At 31.7% G+C, this 19535-nt stretch overlaps 2 protein-coding genes across 8 annotated transcripts in view; both read right to left on the bottom strand.

Annotated features, from left to right (window-relative positions):
* Positions 1-19535, bottom strand: part of Pde11 (Phosphodiesterase 11) — a 456074-nt gene that overhangs the window by 6336 nt on the left and 430203 nt on the right. For all 7 annotated transcript variants that reach the window (XM_076419154.1, XM_076419157.1, XM_076419153.1 and 4 more), the window contains 2 exons: positions 6176-6283; positions 775-1023 (listed from right to left, as the gene is read on the bottom strand). In XM_076419154.1, the coding sequence (XP_076275269.1) occupies positions 775-1023; positions 6176-6283 (357 nt within the window). The remainder of the gene's footprint in view (positions 1-774; positions 1024-6175; positions 6284-19535) is intronic.
* Positions 13585-14003, bottom strand: LOC143206576 (uncharacterized). Its single transcript, XM_076419189.1, has one exon. The coding sequence runs from the start codon at positions 13938-13940 to the stop codon at positions 13701-13703; it is 240 nt and encodes a 79-aa protein (XP_076275304.1). The 5' UTR covers positions 13941-14003; the 3' UTR covers positions 13585-13700.

Below are 19535 nucleotides of genomic sequence, written 5' to 3'. Positions count from 1 at the left end.
TTAAATGTCTAGTATTGCCTTTAGAGAATTATAATATTAAGTTGATGATAAGTAAAAGATAATGTAATTCAGTCGTATAGTAACTCCTGATGGGACATGGTCGTAAATTTATGTTTGTGATTGTTTAATATTTGTGATTATTCCTGGCAAGAATGCAAAATCAAATTACAACGATTATTATGTACATATTTTATTTTAAAATGTTTTTTTGTGTTTAAACATCTAGGTTTCATTATTTGTTACCTTTTAGTGAGTTCTTTATTTATTTTTTGAAATCGGTTCAATTTTTTTTGTTAAAAATATTTTATTTTTCTCTTTTTAGGGTTAGTTATTTACTCAATAAATTACGCAGTTATATTATTAAGTATTACAGTGGGCGGGCCAAGTAAAGGTGCAGTTCGTACGAGGAAATATAGAAATAAAGAAACAATTAATGAACGCTTCAGACCTAGTGGTCCGCTATTTAGCCCAAGAGACTTGAGAAATGTTCTGACCGAATTAGAACAACAACAAAAGGTTGTTGTCCCCACCGGGAATCCAACTCACGATCTTCACGAGTGTGCTGAACGCTCTAACCGTTACACCGTAGAAGTAGTTGCATATAATATTTCTACGACTTATCATATGATATGGTTAATGCTTAAAAAGCAAACAATGGCTTTTGCACTGAACGACTTCCGATTTTCCGTCACATCAGCTCAATAATAACATTAAAAACAAATATCTGATTATTTTAGATAAACCATATGTGAAGCTGATTTTATATAAACATACCTGAACACGCTGACATTGAATTAAACTCTGCGTATGAGTCAATATTCTGAAAACGACATGCTCAATGGTAGATTGCTCCTCGAAAATCATTCTGGCTAGGTCTAATAGCACTTGATTTCTCTTGATCTCCAACTGGGACTTTTCGTACAAGTGAGCGTTTCTCAAACCGATTCCACAAAACTGCAAATAACTGGAGAATACTTCCTCGTCTTGTTTACTAAACGGTTGATCGCCCATCTTATTGATAACCTGGAAAGAAAAAAAAAGTCAATTAAAATCAAATAAATACACGGTCTACATTATATTTGTTATAATATATTAAATTTAAGTTTTCCGAGTTTGTTGGCCTTTTTATTATGAACGGTCCCATTTTCGTTGCGACTAAATTACTGATGACGAAGCAGAAAAGCCTTCTGCTTGCATTTAAGCTCCCCAAAAAGCAATTTCTCCACGATACGAAGCCACTTGCATAATTCAGAATTTAATTTCGCAAATACTCGGGTTTTAATATGGTTCGGAGATAAAAAAAAAAAGGGCATGAGAGTGCATACGAAAGCTCTATGATAAATTGCAGGCCGATTTTCAAGAGCTACTTAAAGTAATGGTAAGCATTATAAGATGAAAAATGTATAGGGCAAACAAGAAAATGAAACCATAATAAAGAAATGTATAGAAATATATTCAAACAAAAAGTAAAATTATATGTAATCGAACAACTGTTAACAGGAATTTAGAGGATTTTTCTCTCGTTTTGGTTTTAGATACATAATAGAGTTGCTTAGGTTTTAGTACGAGTTTATTTTAACATTATTATCACTTAAGATAATATTACTTTCTCAGAAATTCTCCGATCTACTAGTTCCAAATTTTTGTTTGATTTTACAATCACATTACCTTACTCTTATCTTAAAGCAATTTATAAAACTATTTCGAATTTTCAACTGCCTTTGTGAATAACTAGAATAATGATATAGAGATTGATGATGCTAAATCAGTCTTGATCTCTAAAAAGGTCTCCATAGAGTTTATTAAGTAACTGTTTAGTTTCAACTTCATATGGGTCTGTGTCGATCGCGTTAGTAATCCACGGTTGACAGTACCATAAGATGTGCAGCATATCATCTGGAGTTAAAGCTATATCAGTATTTAAGTTACATTATAAAAAAGATAGATGTAAATAGACATCCACTATAGTGTTCTAACTAATGTTCTAATATTTACTTGATTTAATAAAGGCCACTTATTATTATTTTCGAACTTTATACGGGAACGAACACAGTGGTTAATTTTTACTTATTTATCTGACATTAATATACGTTAAGGTAAAGAGAGAGAGGGAGACATTTCTTTTTGGCTTCATCAGGAGGAAAATTTATTATGTATACCCAGCTTGGGAGACCCACCCATGAGTTTTTGGTTGGGATATGTAGGACGACTTCACTAAAACCCCCTTCAGAGTATTACTTCGGCTTGAAAAAAGATACCCGGAATTGGATAACCTTGAGGAGGTATGAGGGCCAGGTGGGATGTTTATGATGTATATTTTCCCATCAGTAGTTAGTTCCTGATAAAAATTGTTTTGAATTTAATTGAGATTTCGTGAATAAGTGGTAAATAAATGTCAAGATTAGCGGTGCGCCGGACTTTTGGTGAATCTGGTAGTTCCTGATTGTGATCGTTTCACCTGTCTGGTCGAGACCATTTTGAAGTATACATATGATACGTAGACAACAACGAATCGAATAAACATGTTGTATAATAAGTATTTGATTAAAGGACATGCAGTAAGTGATATCCGTAGGTACGGAACCTTAGCTATTCCGTTTCTTTTTTTGAAAGGCACGCAGTATTTGAGACGATTACGGTTGAAGAGTAGACCTAGGTACTTGGCCATTTGAAATTATGCGATTGTGGATTTCTCCACTTTTTCCACTCCAGCGACAGAAAGTACGGGTTTTAAGAGGGTAGCTCCAAGATTTTAACGACTGAATTGTGTAGTCTAGTTGTTTTTGAGGTCCGCCATGTAAAAGTTAAACAGGGTGGGGACCAGGAGGAAACCTTGAGGCAGACTAGACTTGATGTTTTTTTTTGAAATGCTAGGAAGATATTTTTCGAGCACCTGCGGCGAAGGAAGAGAAATATAGTATAATTCTCACACATTAACCGCTGGTGATGTGTCTGACGGGCCGACGGGCCTGAGTACGAAAACGGTGTATTCAAAGATGAGACTTAATGCTAAGACTAAACGGTGGTGATGAGTGAAATATCGAGACAGTTTGGTTTATGTTCGAATAGTTTTAAATAATAACTGTCGTTTTGTATCGTCGTTCAAAAAATCGCCTCTTTTCTCCATAAAATAAAATAGTTTTTGTGCTTTAAACCCCTTTCTCATTTTATAAATGGAAATTTATAATTGGAAACTTTTAACTTGGAATGATAATAATTCCGCAGTTATTCGAAGCATTCCTAGGTGTGGTTAAGTGGAGTTCGGGCAAAAGTCTCGCAGCTGAAACTGTAAGGTTACAAAAGGTATATTAAAGGTGCTTAAAGACTTTTAGCCATAAGGTACTCTAATTACGAAACTACGAGCTTGACTACGAAAATTGTGCTTACGTTTATTGGAAGACGGTGCTTATCTTAAGATTGAATGATAGTGATGAGTGAAACGCCTAGATATCGGCATTTGGATATATATTCGAATAGATTTAAATCTTCAGGGTCGTGTTGTATTGCCATTAGATAACCGGCATCTTTTTTCTTTAAAATATTATAGTGTTTTTAGCAAATTAATAGTTTTTGTGTGTTAAACCCTTTCATATTTCATAAACTAAGTACCAGAACTGTGCAGAATAAATAAAATTCGAATAAACTAAATTCATAATGCCAATGCCCGGTCATACATATTTTTTATTGAACAAATACATTCTAATGTTTTGCATAGAAAAGTTCTTACTATACAGAAGAATAAGAATTTACTATACTAACATTTTTTTATAATTTTTTTTAGAACTCATGGTCCTAAATGATCTTTTTTCATTAAACTGTCATTAAACCATAATACTACTAGTATTTTCTCGTCTAAAAAAAACGAGCTAGCAAAGAGAAACTAATTTAGTATAGCACCAATTTAATTCGGGTCTACTTTGAAGACCACCACCACATACTCTATTATTCAAATTCTGTTATTCTGCAATTTTCAGCTGGTGAAAAAGTGCCCCAGTCCTCAATTTTCTTTTTCAATTTGCCGAGTTAATCCTGCGGGGAGGCTTAAATATAAATTGAAAATTAAATAACAAAATACAACGTTGCGTCGGCGACGTCTGGAAATTTTTCGATTCAAATGTTGGTTGGTTTCGTTCGTTCAATTTACAACTATTGCGTACGGAACGGTATGCGCCGGCTTAGATATTCATCCGTTTGTAATGGCCGCCATACAAATGCCTTTATTAATATTTTACTGCTATGAAGTGCCAATGATGCGAATTAAAATGTTTGAAAGTATCAACAGCAAAGACCATAACCAGCGATGAGTAATGTCATAAAAATGTTGATTATAGATTTCTATGTGCTTGTTTATAATTTTAATTTAGTTTTTGTAGAGCAATGCCAAATTAGTGAAAGATGACAGGATGTAGCGACCAATAATGGATAATACCTTGTATTATTCTACAATACACAATTACCCATATACCGGAAAGTCATTACCGGTTTTTCTAACAGATGCCATTAGACTTAAGTATGCAGCGTTATGATTTGACGCATATGCTATTTTATTCTACTGACATACAGCTTCAAAGCTATATATGTAATATTTTGCGAAAGTAACACCATCATCGATTTATACTTCTTTAAAATGTCAAGTTTTATAACTGAAAAAGTGCATTTGCGGTACGTAATACCTTTCTCATTTAAAGATGCTGAAAGTTCTCGTTTGCTGGTAAAAAATCACAGTGAGCAACCTTAAAAACACGTGAGGTGTGTTGCGAAAGTTAAAAAATGGTGATTTCGATGTGTAAAAAAAATAACGTTCTGGTAGACCGAAACAGTTTGAAGATGCGAAACTGCAAGAGTTATTGGATGAAGACCCAACTGAAATTCAAAAACAATTGGCAGAAACGTTAAATGTGGCCCAATAAACGATTAGCAGGAAGTCAATTCTGCATCGAATGGTGACGAGGGATGAAAAGTGGATTTATTTTGAAAACTTTAAGCGCAAAAAATCGTTATTATCACCTGGGTAAACTGGCCGATCTACTTCAAGGCCAAATAATTTTGGTTGCAAAATAATGTTCCGAGTTTGGTGGGAGCAGAGAGGTGTGATGTATTACGAACTGTTTAAACTTGGTAAAACATTTAATAGTCATCGCTACCAACAACAAATGATCAATTTGAATCTCCAGACCTTGCCCTGGTCGATTATACACTTTCGGCATCAATTCAACACGCGCTAGTAGAACGGCACCTCGCCAATTTCGAAGAAGTTGGAAAATAGGTCGATGAATGGTTTTGCTCAATGGTCTGAAAAATGGACAAGATGTATACAATCAAATTGCTAACATTTTGAATAAATAATTTTTTTCCATTTTCTTGTAAATTATCTAGTTTTTTTCGAAAAAAAACCAGTCATGACTTTCCGGTACACCTGGTAAGAGCTTCTCTATGTACTTCATGACGGCTCTATAGGGTATATTTTCTAGCAGTTTCCTTAAGTTCCTCAGTGTGATTTTGATAATATTTTGACGTTATAATGTTCATTATTTTTATTTAAACTAATATAAAAAAAACTATCTTCAGAATCACTATTTTCATATCATGAGATCCAAAAGTGAAAAAAAGTTTCTGGTAAAATAAAGGCATACGTATTTAAAGGTTAGATTTAAAGAAATTAAAGGAATTTTGAGTGAACTGCAGATCTAGTGTTGCCTTGCTTTCAATTAGTGATAATATTTTAGGTAGTGCCACCATAATTTTTGAAACATTAGCTTTAACTGATATAATATCCTTCATTAATAACTGAAATTTTAGTTTTGCATTAGTGTGCACCAAGTAAAAATAAAAAAATCAAAACCGGTCGTCTTCTTGGAACTGTCGATCGGTAAACAAATGAGGCATGCCCTTGGTTTGGAAACAATCGGATGGCAGCAGCGCCAAAGCTGCAACGACATCGTGTGGAAATTCATTAAAAACTTGGCAAAACATCTAGATTGGCCCAATCGTAAGTAGACGGTCAGACTTGGCATGACACCGCTGGCGCTATTTTCCCTAACTAAAAATAGACCCCCGTTTCCTTTTGAGATATTTACGGTTCGGCAATCGTGCACTTGGATATTGTCCCTGGACGCTGGATACATCTACCGGATCTGTGCGGTCTGGTATTCGACGGTATAATTATTGCGCTTACCTGAGCAACTCCGATGACATCGCCGCTGGTGTCTTTAATAGGCATACAAAGCAGCGTTTTAGTCCTGTAGCCTGTGAGGGTGTCGATATCGTGATTGAATCTGTCATCCTACAAAAGAGAAAGTTTAGTGTTAATCATATACAAAATACAATAGGTGACTATTTTTGAAAAACTACTTAATAAAATTATTTCTGATTTAATGAAAAATTTATGTCGAAATAGTGTAATTTTAAATGCGCTCTAAAACCCTCCAAATCTGCGCGTGACGTGGTTGTTTTGGTCGCATAAGACGGTTTGTATGGTCTTATTTATACATTATTTTAATAATTTTGTATTAGAATTATTGGCATTCCAATGTGTATCCATGGTGTAATGGTCACACTTTAAACAAGTTGTGTATTTTCATTCAAAGGTAGAAAAATGTGGTTAAATCTTACAAGGCGCGAACCAGCCAGTATATAGTAATAATACCACCATAATATAATGTAAGTATTTACTATTTAAATTACCTTTAATTATGTCTAGTGTAATTAACATAATATCGAGGTAAATAACACTATTGATAACATTTGAGGTTATGTTCTGTTTATTATATGTGTGCCTAATAATTTTGTTTTTTTTTGTCAGTCAGTTCTAAATAAAATGGAAAATTATATTTAATATAATGTGACGGGTTTAGTCGGTTTAGTTATATATTTTTACAAAACGACACTCAACATTCACTGTTGTTCACTATTGACGACCATATATTCTCAAAATGCAAAGAAATATATTAATTAAATTCAAGATAAGTGCCAATCAAATCCCACTATGGTTACTGATATTTATGTTTGATTAAACAATTTGATTTAATCAAGTTTTTCAGCATACAGTGTGTGTTATGGCAAACAGAAGTTTCGAAGCACATTTCGAAATACTTGTTTATGGACTATGCATTTACCCAAATGTTGCCAGTAAAGTCAAGTAAAGTAAAATACACTAAGCAGAGATCTAGTGTAAGAATTCATAGGAACACTTAATATGTAGCATGTCTAAACACAAATTTTGTAAAATACTTGATGAAGTATTGCAGTTGGATGTGCTTATAGGTTTGTAAAGTTATTAAAATAAACTTCAAAATTACAATTGGTGCATTTTATTTACCTAAGTATTACAAGGTAATTGAGCCTATAACAGATACACTTTTTCTTTCGCAGGGCTGCTAAAAGTTTATGAAAATCGAATATCCATCATCAAATATATAAAATTTAAACCTATTTTTGTGTTGTAGTTGTAACGAATATTTGTAGAAAAGAAGAAATATTTTGATAGCCACATCTGTATCTTCAAATTATTATCATAAAAGTTTGAACACTTTAAGAGATATTACCTGCACTTAATGAGGGATTCTAGTACAGAAACTTGAAAAAATCGATTTTTTAAAAATATTTTCAAAGTTTATTAACACTTAAAGAAAATGCTCTTAAGAGGATTTTTCAAGGTTTGAATTATTTTAAGAAATTTCGCGTATTTCTTAAAATACATTTTTTGAGACTGAATTGATATCTCAAGATTTACTGAACTGATATACTTGAAATTTGGTGTAAGCCTTCTCTATACATTCTTCTATCGTACAAAGTAAAAATATAACAAAATTTTTACATTTTTTTAAAAATTTGGATAATAGCTGTAAAAAATCTCGTTTTCAGATAAAGCGTTTAACTATTTTTCATCACTTCTCTAGATTAAAAATTTTTTATTTTTATTTTAGATTATTAAGAAAGTTATAAACATATCAATGAGAAGGCATCATTATTTTGAGATCATCCTTCATCATTATGTATCCTTTTAAATATTAATAACTACCTAGTAAAAAATTGATAGTAATAATATGGTTTTTATCTTATATTCCACTTGAAAAAATACCTAAAATTCATATTTCTAGATTATAATATCTCCTTAGAAATAAATTAACAAATAATTGTGTATAATTAATTTGGTTTAACTAAATTAATATATATTATATATTAATTTTTAATAACAATAGCTGAGTAGTAATAAAATCATATTTTTATAGAGCACGAATAAAGATATTGTAGCTGAAACATAAATGAAAAGTAAGTAAAATATTGTCTCTTGGAAAGTTTGATTTGAAGCTTAAAAACGTAAGTATTGATGATGATGATATACTCTCAGACAGTATAATAAACCAATTATAAAAAAATGTTTAGTGCTAATCTGTTCGTTATTTTCTCAAATAAAAAATGAAATTATTATTTAATATATGGCCCCATATTGCAGAAGTTGGTAATAAGAAATAAGCCTATTTATATATCAGAATGTACCGCTATTAAAATGAACTCTAATACAAATTTTAGAAAATGTCTATAATTCTCTTATTACGGATACCAAATCACAAAATAAAACTTTGTTATAAAATAAATCTAAACTATATTAACAAGTAATTCATCTATTTTTAAACTGACCCAATAAAAATATATTATAATAAACAATGCATATATAAAATGATTGTATATTAATGAAACATGACATGACGAGACGTAGTTTTAAATTAACTCTAACTAAATTTTTATAATTAGTTTTAACGTAATACCAATAGGCGCTTAGATAGAAAATATATGACATTAAAATAATTACTTCTACTTTATTAAAGTTAGAGCATCTATATAACAATACTGCAAATTTATATAATTAAAATAAGATGATTTAGGAATTTTATTAATACATTTTTTATTACATGAGGCAATAGATAGTAGAGCCTATTAAGATTACAGAGTATGTTACCAATTCTTGGAACGATTTGGATTCACATGTTCAGCTGGTCCAAATATATATCTTTCATAGGCAAATAGTATATCAAATAGAAGATTTCTCCATTCAGTTAATTAATTTTGTCATTTTATTCAGAGTATTTACTTTGTTTTTGGAATCAGTATCATATAAATGTATTATAAGAACAAATAGTTGTTTAATTTTTATGAATTACACATAGAAATATGAATTATATATTATATAGAAATATATACAGACAAAATAATATAAAAACTTGAGTTATTATTTCCTTTACAATACCTGCAATTCTTAGTGGAATATATTTGAGTATAGTTTCCAATGGAATATTGTTCCATTTTTGTACCAAAACATCCGTCAATTGCTTCGATGATGTTGGAGAAGGAAATCTACTCCTCACTCTGCCTCTAAAATTCCCCATAACGGTTCAATTATATTGAGGTCTGGCAATTGTGCTGGTCAGGGAAAATGTTTCACGATATTCCGATTATCCTGAGACTGAATGTTTTTGGCACTGTGTATGGACGAATTATCATCTTGGAATCGGGCGGTGTTTGACAATATATGCTAGTCATAGTAAGAACTTTATTATTGAGGATATCGTGAATATCAATATCCTCAATAACTCGATATTCACGAACTTATATAGTGTATGAGTCTTGACTTTAGCTGAAATAGTTTAATTTATTTTAATTAAAATAGTAGTAATAAATTAATTTGTAAATTAAGATTGTACTAAGCATATCTAATGTAAGATCTAATTAATAAAAAAACAGTTCTAGAATAACTTCTTTATAAAAGTTAGAATTCAAAATATGTAATTAAAAAGTAACTTGTAAAAACAGAAAAGATATCTGAGATTTAAAAATCTAATGAGTTTAAAGTAATAGAATGTTGATAATAACGATGTTATGCATATATTTATATTTAGAACACCCTGAAAAACAAGAGTAACTCTTAACCTTAGCTTGAATAGTTTAGTTTTATTTTAATTTGCAAGTTGCAAGTTATTAGTACAAGTACAACAGAACAGTAGTAATACATCAATTTGTAAATTAAGATTGTACTAAGCATATCTAATGTAAGGTTTAATTAATAAAAAAATAGTTCTAGAATAACTTCTTTATAAAAGTTAGAATTCAAAATATGTAATTAAAAAGTAACTTGTAAAAACAGAAAAGATATCTGAGATTTAAAAATCTAATGAGTTTAAAGTAATAGAATGTTGATAATAACGATGTTATGCATATATTTATATTTAGAACACCCTGAAAAACAAGAGTAACTCTTAACCTTAGCTTGAATAGTTTAGTTTTATTTTAATTTGCAAGTTGCAAGTTATTAGTACAAGTACAACAGAACAGTAGTAATACATCAATTTGTAAATTAAGATTGTACTAAGCATATCTAATGTAAAGTTTAATTATTAAAAAAAAAGTTCAAGAATAACTTCTTTATAAAAGTTAGAATCCAATATACGTAATTAAAAAGTAACTTGTAAAAACAGAAAAGAAATTTAAAATCATTGAAATCTAATGAGTTTAAAGCAATAGAATGATGATAATAACGATGTTATGCTTATATTTATATTTAGAACACCCTGAAAAACAAGAGTAACTCTTAACCTTAGCTAGAATAGTTTAGTTTTATTTTAATTTGCAAGTTGCAAGTTATTAATACAAGTACAACAGAACAGTAGTAATACATTAATTTGTAAATTAAGATTGTACTAAGCATATCTAACGTAAGGTTTAATTATTAAAAAAATAGTTTAAAAATAACTTCTTTATAAAAGTTAGAATTCAAAATATGTAATTAAAAAGTAACTTGTAAAAACAGAAAAGATATTTCAGATTTAAAAATCTAATGAGTTTAAAGTAATAGAATGTTGATAATAACGATTTTATGCATATATTTATATTTAGAGCACCCTGAAAAACAAGAGTAACTCTTAACCTTAGCTTGAATAGTTTAGTTTTATTTTAATTTGCAAGTTATTAGTACAGGTACAACAGAACAGTAGTAATACATCAATTTGTAAATTAAGATTGTACTAAGCATATCTAATGTAAAGTTTAATTATTAAAAAAATAGTTTAAGAATAACTTCTTTATAAAAGTTAGAATCCAATATACGTAATTAAAAAGTAACTTGTAAAAACAGAAAATATATAGAATGATGATAATAACGATGTTATGCATATATTTATATTTAGAACACCCTGAAAAACAATATTAAAATAGATGCAAAATGTAAAAAATGTGCTATTCATTTTCGTTTGTCTTTTTGGATATTCCGAAATATGAGCGGAAAATTGTTTTACCGCAAACGAAATGGTACATATTCTCTCAATACGTCCAAAACATAAATGTTTCAATTACTCAATCGGCAATTCATCTGTTGTTATTTTTCCGCGACAACAGAAATCCAATTTGGATTAAAAATCGTTTTCTCTGCATGAGGGGGTGAGGGTCACGAAATTATATTTTATGTTATTTTTCTCGTTTGGCATTTCACGTTCTGTATTACAAAAATGGTTTAAGGTCTTAAAATGAGATTGTATTAGTACCTTTAGGATATGTTAGAGCGCCTTTTTGATTGTATATTCTTTCGAGATTCACTTGTGCACCAACATTTTTTATTGTTATTGTATCAGGACATTCATTTGACTTAAATATTATATCTTTAAATATATTTTGTTGATTTTTGTAGTTCAGTCAGTTCAATTTCAGGTATCCTTATAAAATGGGACTTGAAAAGTTTCATTTAGTTTAAATCGTTCGTAATACATATATTTATATTATATATAGTAAAATTATATTTTTTTGTTTAATACCCTTTCACACAATATAACTTAATTTTTTAGTCGTTTCAAGGCATATATGTTATGTAATACGGCTCTGACTATTCAACTATCTGTTTTAAAAAACTACCTGAATGGTTTGAATTGTGAACGAGTGAGATGGGTCGGTCTGTTTTCTAATAGACTCTCAGTGTCGCTTAGTAACCCCATTGAAAGAGTCGCCTCTTCTTTCATTGAAATAAAATAATTTTTTTTCAAGTAGATTATTAGTGTTATTTTCTAAACCCCTTTACATATTATAACTGGCGCAATCGTTCCGCAGTTACACGATGTGGTTCTTGGTGTAGTTAAGTGGAGTTCGGGCAAAAGTATTGCAGCTGAAGCTGTAACGCCACAAAAGGCAGATTGCAGTAGCTCAGTTTCTTGACCAGATATAGACTATAGGAATATGGAGTTACAAAAATTTGGGGAACCATTCCGTAGTACCGGGTACCATGGAAATTAAGGCAGAAATAGCTATAAACTGTCCAAACGGAATAACGACTAAGCACGTATATTCCTGTGACGGGTTTTTACGTAAAATAAAACAGTTTTTTAGTAAAATAATATTTTTTTTTGTTTAATACCCTTTCACAAAATATAACTTATTTTTTTTAGTCGGATTCAACTTTAGTAAATCAGATAAGTCAGTTTATTATTTAATTACCTGTTGTTAGTTCTGTTTACTGAAGTTTTGTAGGCTAGTGTGATCAATGAATTTGGCTTATTTTAATCTAATTCAGAAATATTAATTATATATTGGGCCAGTGTTACATATGAAAAAATTTTAAACAAAAAAATATTGTGGTTAAAACAAATACATTTATTGATTTTTATTGTGCCATCTTGTATACCTATTCCTTATATACAAATAAAATATATCAAATAAAATTGTTTCAACATTTAAACTATTAGTAATTATTTTGCTTTGGTAAAATTAATCACAAAATATTCTGTTAGTTAGATTTTATCTGTTTTAGCCCGTCTCTGTTAGATTGACTAAAATATGTTTATACGAGGGGCAAGTAAAAAATAAGGTACCCACATTCTTTCCAGATGTAAGGCATTTTTTATTGCAATAAATAAGTATACCATCTGAAAGCTTCTACTTTAAACTATTTTTCCACATAGTCACCGGATTTTTCTGACGAGTTATCTACTTCTGAAAACCCGCTTCGAAGAACTCCGTCGCTAGGCCGCCGATGAACTTGGTGACCGCTTCCTTCACCTCTTCATCTTTACTGAATCGTTGTCCACCCAAGTGTTGCTTCAATTTCGGAAACAAGTGGAAGTCGCTGGGAGCAAGATCAGGTCTGTAGGGGGCATGAATTTGTCTAGTAGGGCGGTGGTACGTCGAGAGACATGAGGGCGCGCGTTGTCGTGGTGCAACCTAACGGCCGTAGTCAGTCTTCCTCTTTCTCTCCGGCGATTTTAGATGGCTCTTTTGAATTTCGTCAACGTCTCGCAGTACCTGTCCGAATTTATTGTGGTCCCTTTAGGCATAAACTCGGTAAGCAAGACGCCTTCTCGGCCTCAAAATACGGCAGCCACTCTCACATCACTTTTCCTGCGGACAGCGTCTACTTAAACTTCTTCAGCCTAGGCGATCCGGGATGGCGCCCTTGTTTCGACTGTTCTTTTGTTTCAGGAGTGACGTAATAACACCACGTTTCATCTCCCGTAGTAATGGAGTCCAATAATTCTTTGGTATTCTCGGCGCATTCTGGAAGAAACCCCTTGGCACACTTGGCGCGGGGTTGTCTTTGTGGGCACACACCTTGCGATAACAAAGTTTTTCGGTAAAAATGTTGTTGATGGTTTTTTTCTCAAACCTCAAGAATCTAGTCAGCCAGTTCCCGAAGCGTTACTCTCCGATCCTTGAGGAGAATGTGCTCAATCCTCGCCACGACTTCGTCGGACACCGATGGCGTCCCGTTCCTTTGCTCGTCGTGGACGTTTGTGCGTCCTTCGGAGAAATCTCTGCAACATTTGCGGACGTGTTGGATGCTGATGCAAGCCATAAACTTCTTCCAACTGTTTATGAATTTCAATAGATTTAAGATTCTTCGCGTTTAAAAATCGAATCACCGAACGGGCTTCACACCTGGCGGTTACGGCGATAACAGGCTCCATCGCGAATGGCTGTTAGGCCGGTACTTGGCCTCGCAGCGATCGCTTCCGGTTGGCGGGAATGGAGTGGGGAGACCAATCAAGGCGGTGATGCCAAATTTCGCCTAGCAACTCGCGCGGCGAGTGTATAGCGTTGGCAACCTTATTTTTTACTTGCCCTCGTATGAAGAAAAATGATATAGCTGTCCAACCAAAAAACTTTTTATTTGAAAGCAAGAAAGCAAAAAAGAATTACTAATACTGATTGAAAATTGTAAATGAAATGAAATTGAAAAGGATCAATTGGAACGCTTCGTTAAAGAAAACAGAGTTTATAAATTTAGAAGTAAAGCTACTTATTAGCCACATTTCGATAACTTAATAAGTCAATTCTATACAGTTAAAAATACCTATTTTATTACTAAGTAGTAAGTATATTTGGTGTCAATTATCTCATATTCCCTGTACTAAATGGGCACATTCTTTCTTGTTTCTGTTTAATATTCTTGTTTCAGTCAGGGTTTTCCTCTTTTCGGCAGTTTCTTGCTAATACACTCATCCCAATTTCTCTTAATTCGAGCTTTTCTTCTTTCAGTCCTTGTTTTCTAACCTTATTTCTGTATTTCTAATCTTGTCCATCTTTGTTACTCTTCCCATTCTTCTAAGACATTTCATACCTTTTTTGTTTGATTAATAATATATATTTTGTAAATAAATTTACTATTCAGTGTATAAATGCATTGTAAATTTATTTCAAATTCTGGTATTAATTTCCTTTTCCAGAAGATTGAATTTCTATCCCCGAAGATTTACTTCCCATCACCATAAACTTTATTTGGAAAAATTAATACTGAAACATTCGTTTTACTTTTGTTCAGTACTATTCCAGGTTCTGTTAGTACCGTGTTCCATCTGCTGAGGGTTCTCTGTAAGTGGTCTTGACCATCAGTTGTTATCGGTACATCACTAGCAAAACCTCCTTCCGACATTTAATTTTTTTATGTTATTATACCCAGAACTGTATCTGCCTCTTCGATAAAACGTTTTTTAATTACTTCTCAATCACTCTTTCATTATTTTATTTCTCAATATTACAAATAATGTTGTGGTTAGACCTTGCCTAAGTCCTGCTTGAGTTCTGAAGGTGTATTATGACCTTTAATAATATTATTATTTGCGTTGCCCTATATATTTCTTGTTTTTATACTTGAACTGAGGATTCTATTTCAAAACAGATTAGTATATATAAGCCAATTCAAAAATAAAGTATAAACCTTACACATCTGATATTAATTATTCTACGCTGTCATTTGAACGATTTGATTTTAATTTTTCCATGTTATTATACATTCACGCAGTTCTAATTTAACTTAAATATATGCTACAATGGCATTACAAAGTTTTAAACTGAGATTTTATTTAAAAAAAGATTATTATACACAAGCCAATTTAAAAATAAAGTATAAACCCTATAGATCTGATAGTAACTGTTATACACAGTCATATGAACGCTCTAAATGCAGCTAGACATAATCATACTAAAAATAAACGTAATAATTATTTTCCGCCCCGCCAACAAAGCTCCCGAACTCTTCTGTATTTCCTTTTCTCTCGTGGCAGGGCTTTAACCAACGTTCCTAACGGTCGCGACATCATCCCGGGCCCGAAAAGGAGCTCCGCTCTCAGAAAAGTTTGAAGTTCGTCGTCAGCTGGCCCGCCACGATGCTAATATAACTCGTGTTGACTTTGAGGGATTGGATGGAAATAGCGCGGTCGCTTTCAAATTCTGTTTCGTTTCGTGGTTTTCGACCCAAAATCGTTCGGCCGCTTGTTTAAAATAAGATATATTAAATATAAACTTGCCGATTGTCGGACACTGGCATCGCCTAAAGTCGCCTTGAACACTGACCAGGTATCACCATTCTGCGTTAGTATCCAAAAATTTTACTTGAGTAAGCAATCTTTTATGTTTAGGGATATTAGAGTGTTAGCAGATTAACAAGTTGTCTTCAAAAAACAGTAGCACTTTAACGATCTATAATATTTTTATTCGGTTTCACACCATGGTCAGAGAAGTAGTTTAAACCATTAGGTTGAATGTACTCTCATGATTATATCTATTTAAATAGGTTTTTATTGAGAAAAATTGGTGCAATATAACTATTGGGCTGAAAAGTCCCGGAAATAGATGACGCTAGTTTTATTGCATTTACCATTTTTTCAGTTAGTACTAACGTTCAAAAGAAAGCTGCTAAAATTTCATGATATTCAACTCAAGTTTGTGAGTTATTGGGCTAAGAGTGCCGCTAATTTTACATTGCTTCTTGATGGTGGGAAAAATACCGTTCAAGCGAAGCAATGGCTTGAAAACTGTTATAAGCACGCCGCTCCATCAAAAACAAGAATAAAACGTTGAATTGCTGACTTCAAACGTGGTCGTTCAAATGAGGTGGTAACACCAGAAAATGAATGATCCAAAAGTGTAGTTGCGTGAGTTAGGTAACATCGTAAAGATATCAAAAGAACGTGTTGGTTTTATATTAGATGAGAATTTGACTATGAGAAAACACTCATCAAAGTGGGTGCCGTGTTTGCTCACTGTGGACCAAAAACAAGAATGTGTTGATGATTGTGAGCAGTGTTTGGCCATGTTTAAACGTAACAAATAGGAATTTTTGCGTCGATATCTGATAATGGACGAAACATGGTTCCATCACCTCACACCGGAATCGAAACGATCGGTATCTGAGTGGACAGTCGAAGAAGAAAATAAGAAGGTGCTATGTTTGGTGAGTTCATTGGATTCTCCAGAACTTTCCATTCGGGCTACAGCAAAGCTTCACAAGTTTTACAACATGTGGACGAGCGTTGACATTGCAAGATGATCACTTTGCGTCTGTTAAACGCTATTGCTGGTCTTTCTTGTAGCAACACTTCTTTCAATTTGTTCGGTAAATATTTTCAGACTGTTGCGTTTGGTTTTAGTAGCTCTAATGGAAAATGTTTTAATATGCAGAAAAACCATCGAATTTAACGATTAGGATAGGCTGTTTAACGGTTTTACGTTGATATTTTACATGTTTAGCGCTGATGTGCAAGTACCTAATGTAATGCTGTATCTGTCTGTCAATTTTTTACATTTAATATTGATTTTTCCCTTAATAATAGAACGTTATTTTGTTCCATTTGAGCCATGCGTATTTGTTTTTATCAGTTCAAATCAGAACATTTATGATAGTGGTCATAATTACAATTTACGTATTCTAATGGAAATTAAGGTTATTTGTTAAGGTTTCTTGACTGGTTGTCTAGTGTATGATTTTTATTTACATAAGCGTTATCTAAGTGAACAGAAATATAATTAGAAAGCTATAGACTTGCAGGTTTTGTTAGAAGTACAAAAAACTAATATATTTTTTTTTCCGGGAAATGCTGTCCACCACTATATACAATCTTGGTCCATCGTTTAGGTTGATAAAATTCGTCTTCTGTGAAGGCGATTCAAGGATCGACTGCTACTGTAATCGGTTCGTTTCGGTTTTATATAACAAGAACTTCACACTATAAATATCTTTTATATATTTATATTCTTTAATTCATGAAAATATGCAATATAAAAATAAGCAGACAATCGATACTGTGGTTTATAGAGAAAAGTCAACTGATATAAGAGTTAACTAAGAGATGAGACTAAGATGAGAGTCAACAAAATATGAAATTAAATAATCTGAAAAAAGAGAAAAGGAAATCCCATACATATATGGGCCAAAATAATAAACCTAACTATAAACAAAATAGGTTAATAAGAAATACCAAAGGAAGAGTAGTATAAGAGAGCAATGTTTTGTCAACTGTCTTCTGCTACTTCATATTTTGAGATATATAAAATAAATGTAAAAAAAATCCGTAAATTTTTTTTGAACAAATCTTGTCGTGACTATGACGAACAAAAAGAAAAAAAAAAAGAGAGAAAAAAAAGAATTATCCAATTCGGCACAGTTGTTCTGACATATATTTTTATTTCATAATTTATTTCAATAACAAAACAAATACTATAAGATAATCAGAATAACATCCATTTAGTGATATCGTTATGATAGGTTTTCATAATCAAAAAATATTTAAAAGATTTATTATTAAAAACCGCAGTGAATCCACATAAATGGACAGAAAAAAAATCCAACACAATAGGTCCAACCATTTAGGAGGATTTCAATTACATATACGCCAACATAAACATTATATTTATAAAGATAGTGATATTTAATCCAGTTAAAGTCGTATAGTTAACAATGTCTGGCCAAAATCATTTAAGTAACCTAAAAAGAATAATAAAACGTCTTCGAAATTACCTACTCCCGTATTATATTTCCATATGAATCAATATCAGTTGATAAATTAATTTAATAAAAAAACACTCTAAAAACCTACGCTTTCGACTGGAACGAGTTAATTACCACGAAGAACGAACTATGGACTCGGTAGAAAATGTAATTTTTCAATATGGATTATTCCCTCACTAATGTTTCGAGTCACCTTTTGTCCCGTGACGTACGCAGAGCCCGTGGGAAATAAAGTCATCAATTAGTCATTGGCCGATTGATCTGGACGGAGTAAACTTCATTTTAATTAGAGATACGTCGGCTTGTGCAAGTTTTTTAATTAAATTTTCAAGGGTGAGGCACGGATAAAATTGGCGAATGATAAAGAGCCAAAGATAGGGGATGGGACGAGAGAAAAAGAACAGTAATTAGAGATATAATGGAGATATGGGGATAATACAATGGATATCACATTGTTTTGGCGATATACTAATACTTAATGAAATTGTTGTGTTATATGGAATCTATTAAAAACAAAACGAAAAGTAATATAGCGAATTGCATTAAGGGGCAAACTAGTCAGGAAATTAAAAAAAAAACATATCCCAATAATGGATAAATTATTCGAAAGGGATCAATTAGAACGCTTCATTAAATAAAACAGAGTTAATTAATAAATTTGGAAGTAAAGCTGACTTAGCCACATTTCGAAAACTTAATAAGTCAATTATCTATATAATTAAAAACACCTGTTTTATTACTGTACTGTAGGAATATTCTTTCATTCTATTAATTAAATATTCAATAAATTAATCCAACTAATTAATTAAATATTAAATATTCTTCACATTCTTTCTTGCCTCTGTTTAATATTCTTGCTTCAGACAGGATTTTTCTCTTTTCTGCAGTCTCTTGCTAATATCCTCATCTCAATTCCTCTTAATTTTGGCTTCGTTTTTTCAGTCCTTGCTTCCTAGCCCTATTTCTGTATTTCTAATCCTGTCCAAATTTGTTACTCTTCCTATTCTTCTAAGATATTACATACTATTTTATTTTGTTTAATAATCTATTTTTTTGTAAATAAATTTACTGTTTATTGCGAAATATAAATGCATAGTAAATTTATTTCCAATTCTGGTATTAATTTCCTTTTCCATTAGATTGAATTCAAGTAGTTGTTATCGGTACATCGTTAGCAAAAGCTCTTTCCGGCATTTCAATTTTTTTCTGTTATTATATCCTATATACAGATATGCCTTTTCGATTTTTATTTTTTAATTATTTATCATCCTTTCCA

This window comes from Rhynchophorus ferrugineus, unplaced genomic scaffold (assembly GCF_030347505.1).
Source record: "Rhynchophorus ferrugineus isolate W39M unplaced genomic scaffold, kcgeb_rfMv2 rfM1, whole genome shotgun sequence".
Lineage (NCBI taxonomy): Eukaryota > Metazoa > Arthropoda > Insecta > Coleoptera > Curculionidae > Rhynchophorus > Rhynchophorus ferrugineus.
This window is presented reverse-complemented; position numbering and strand designations above follow the sequence as displayed.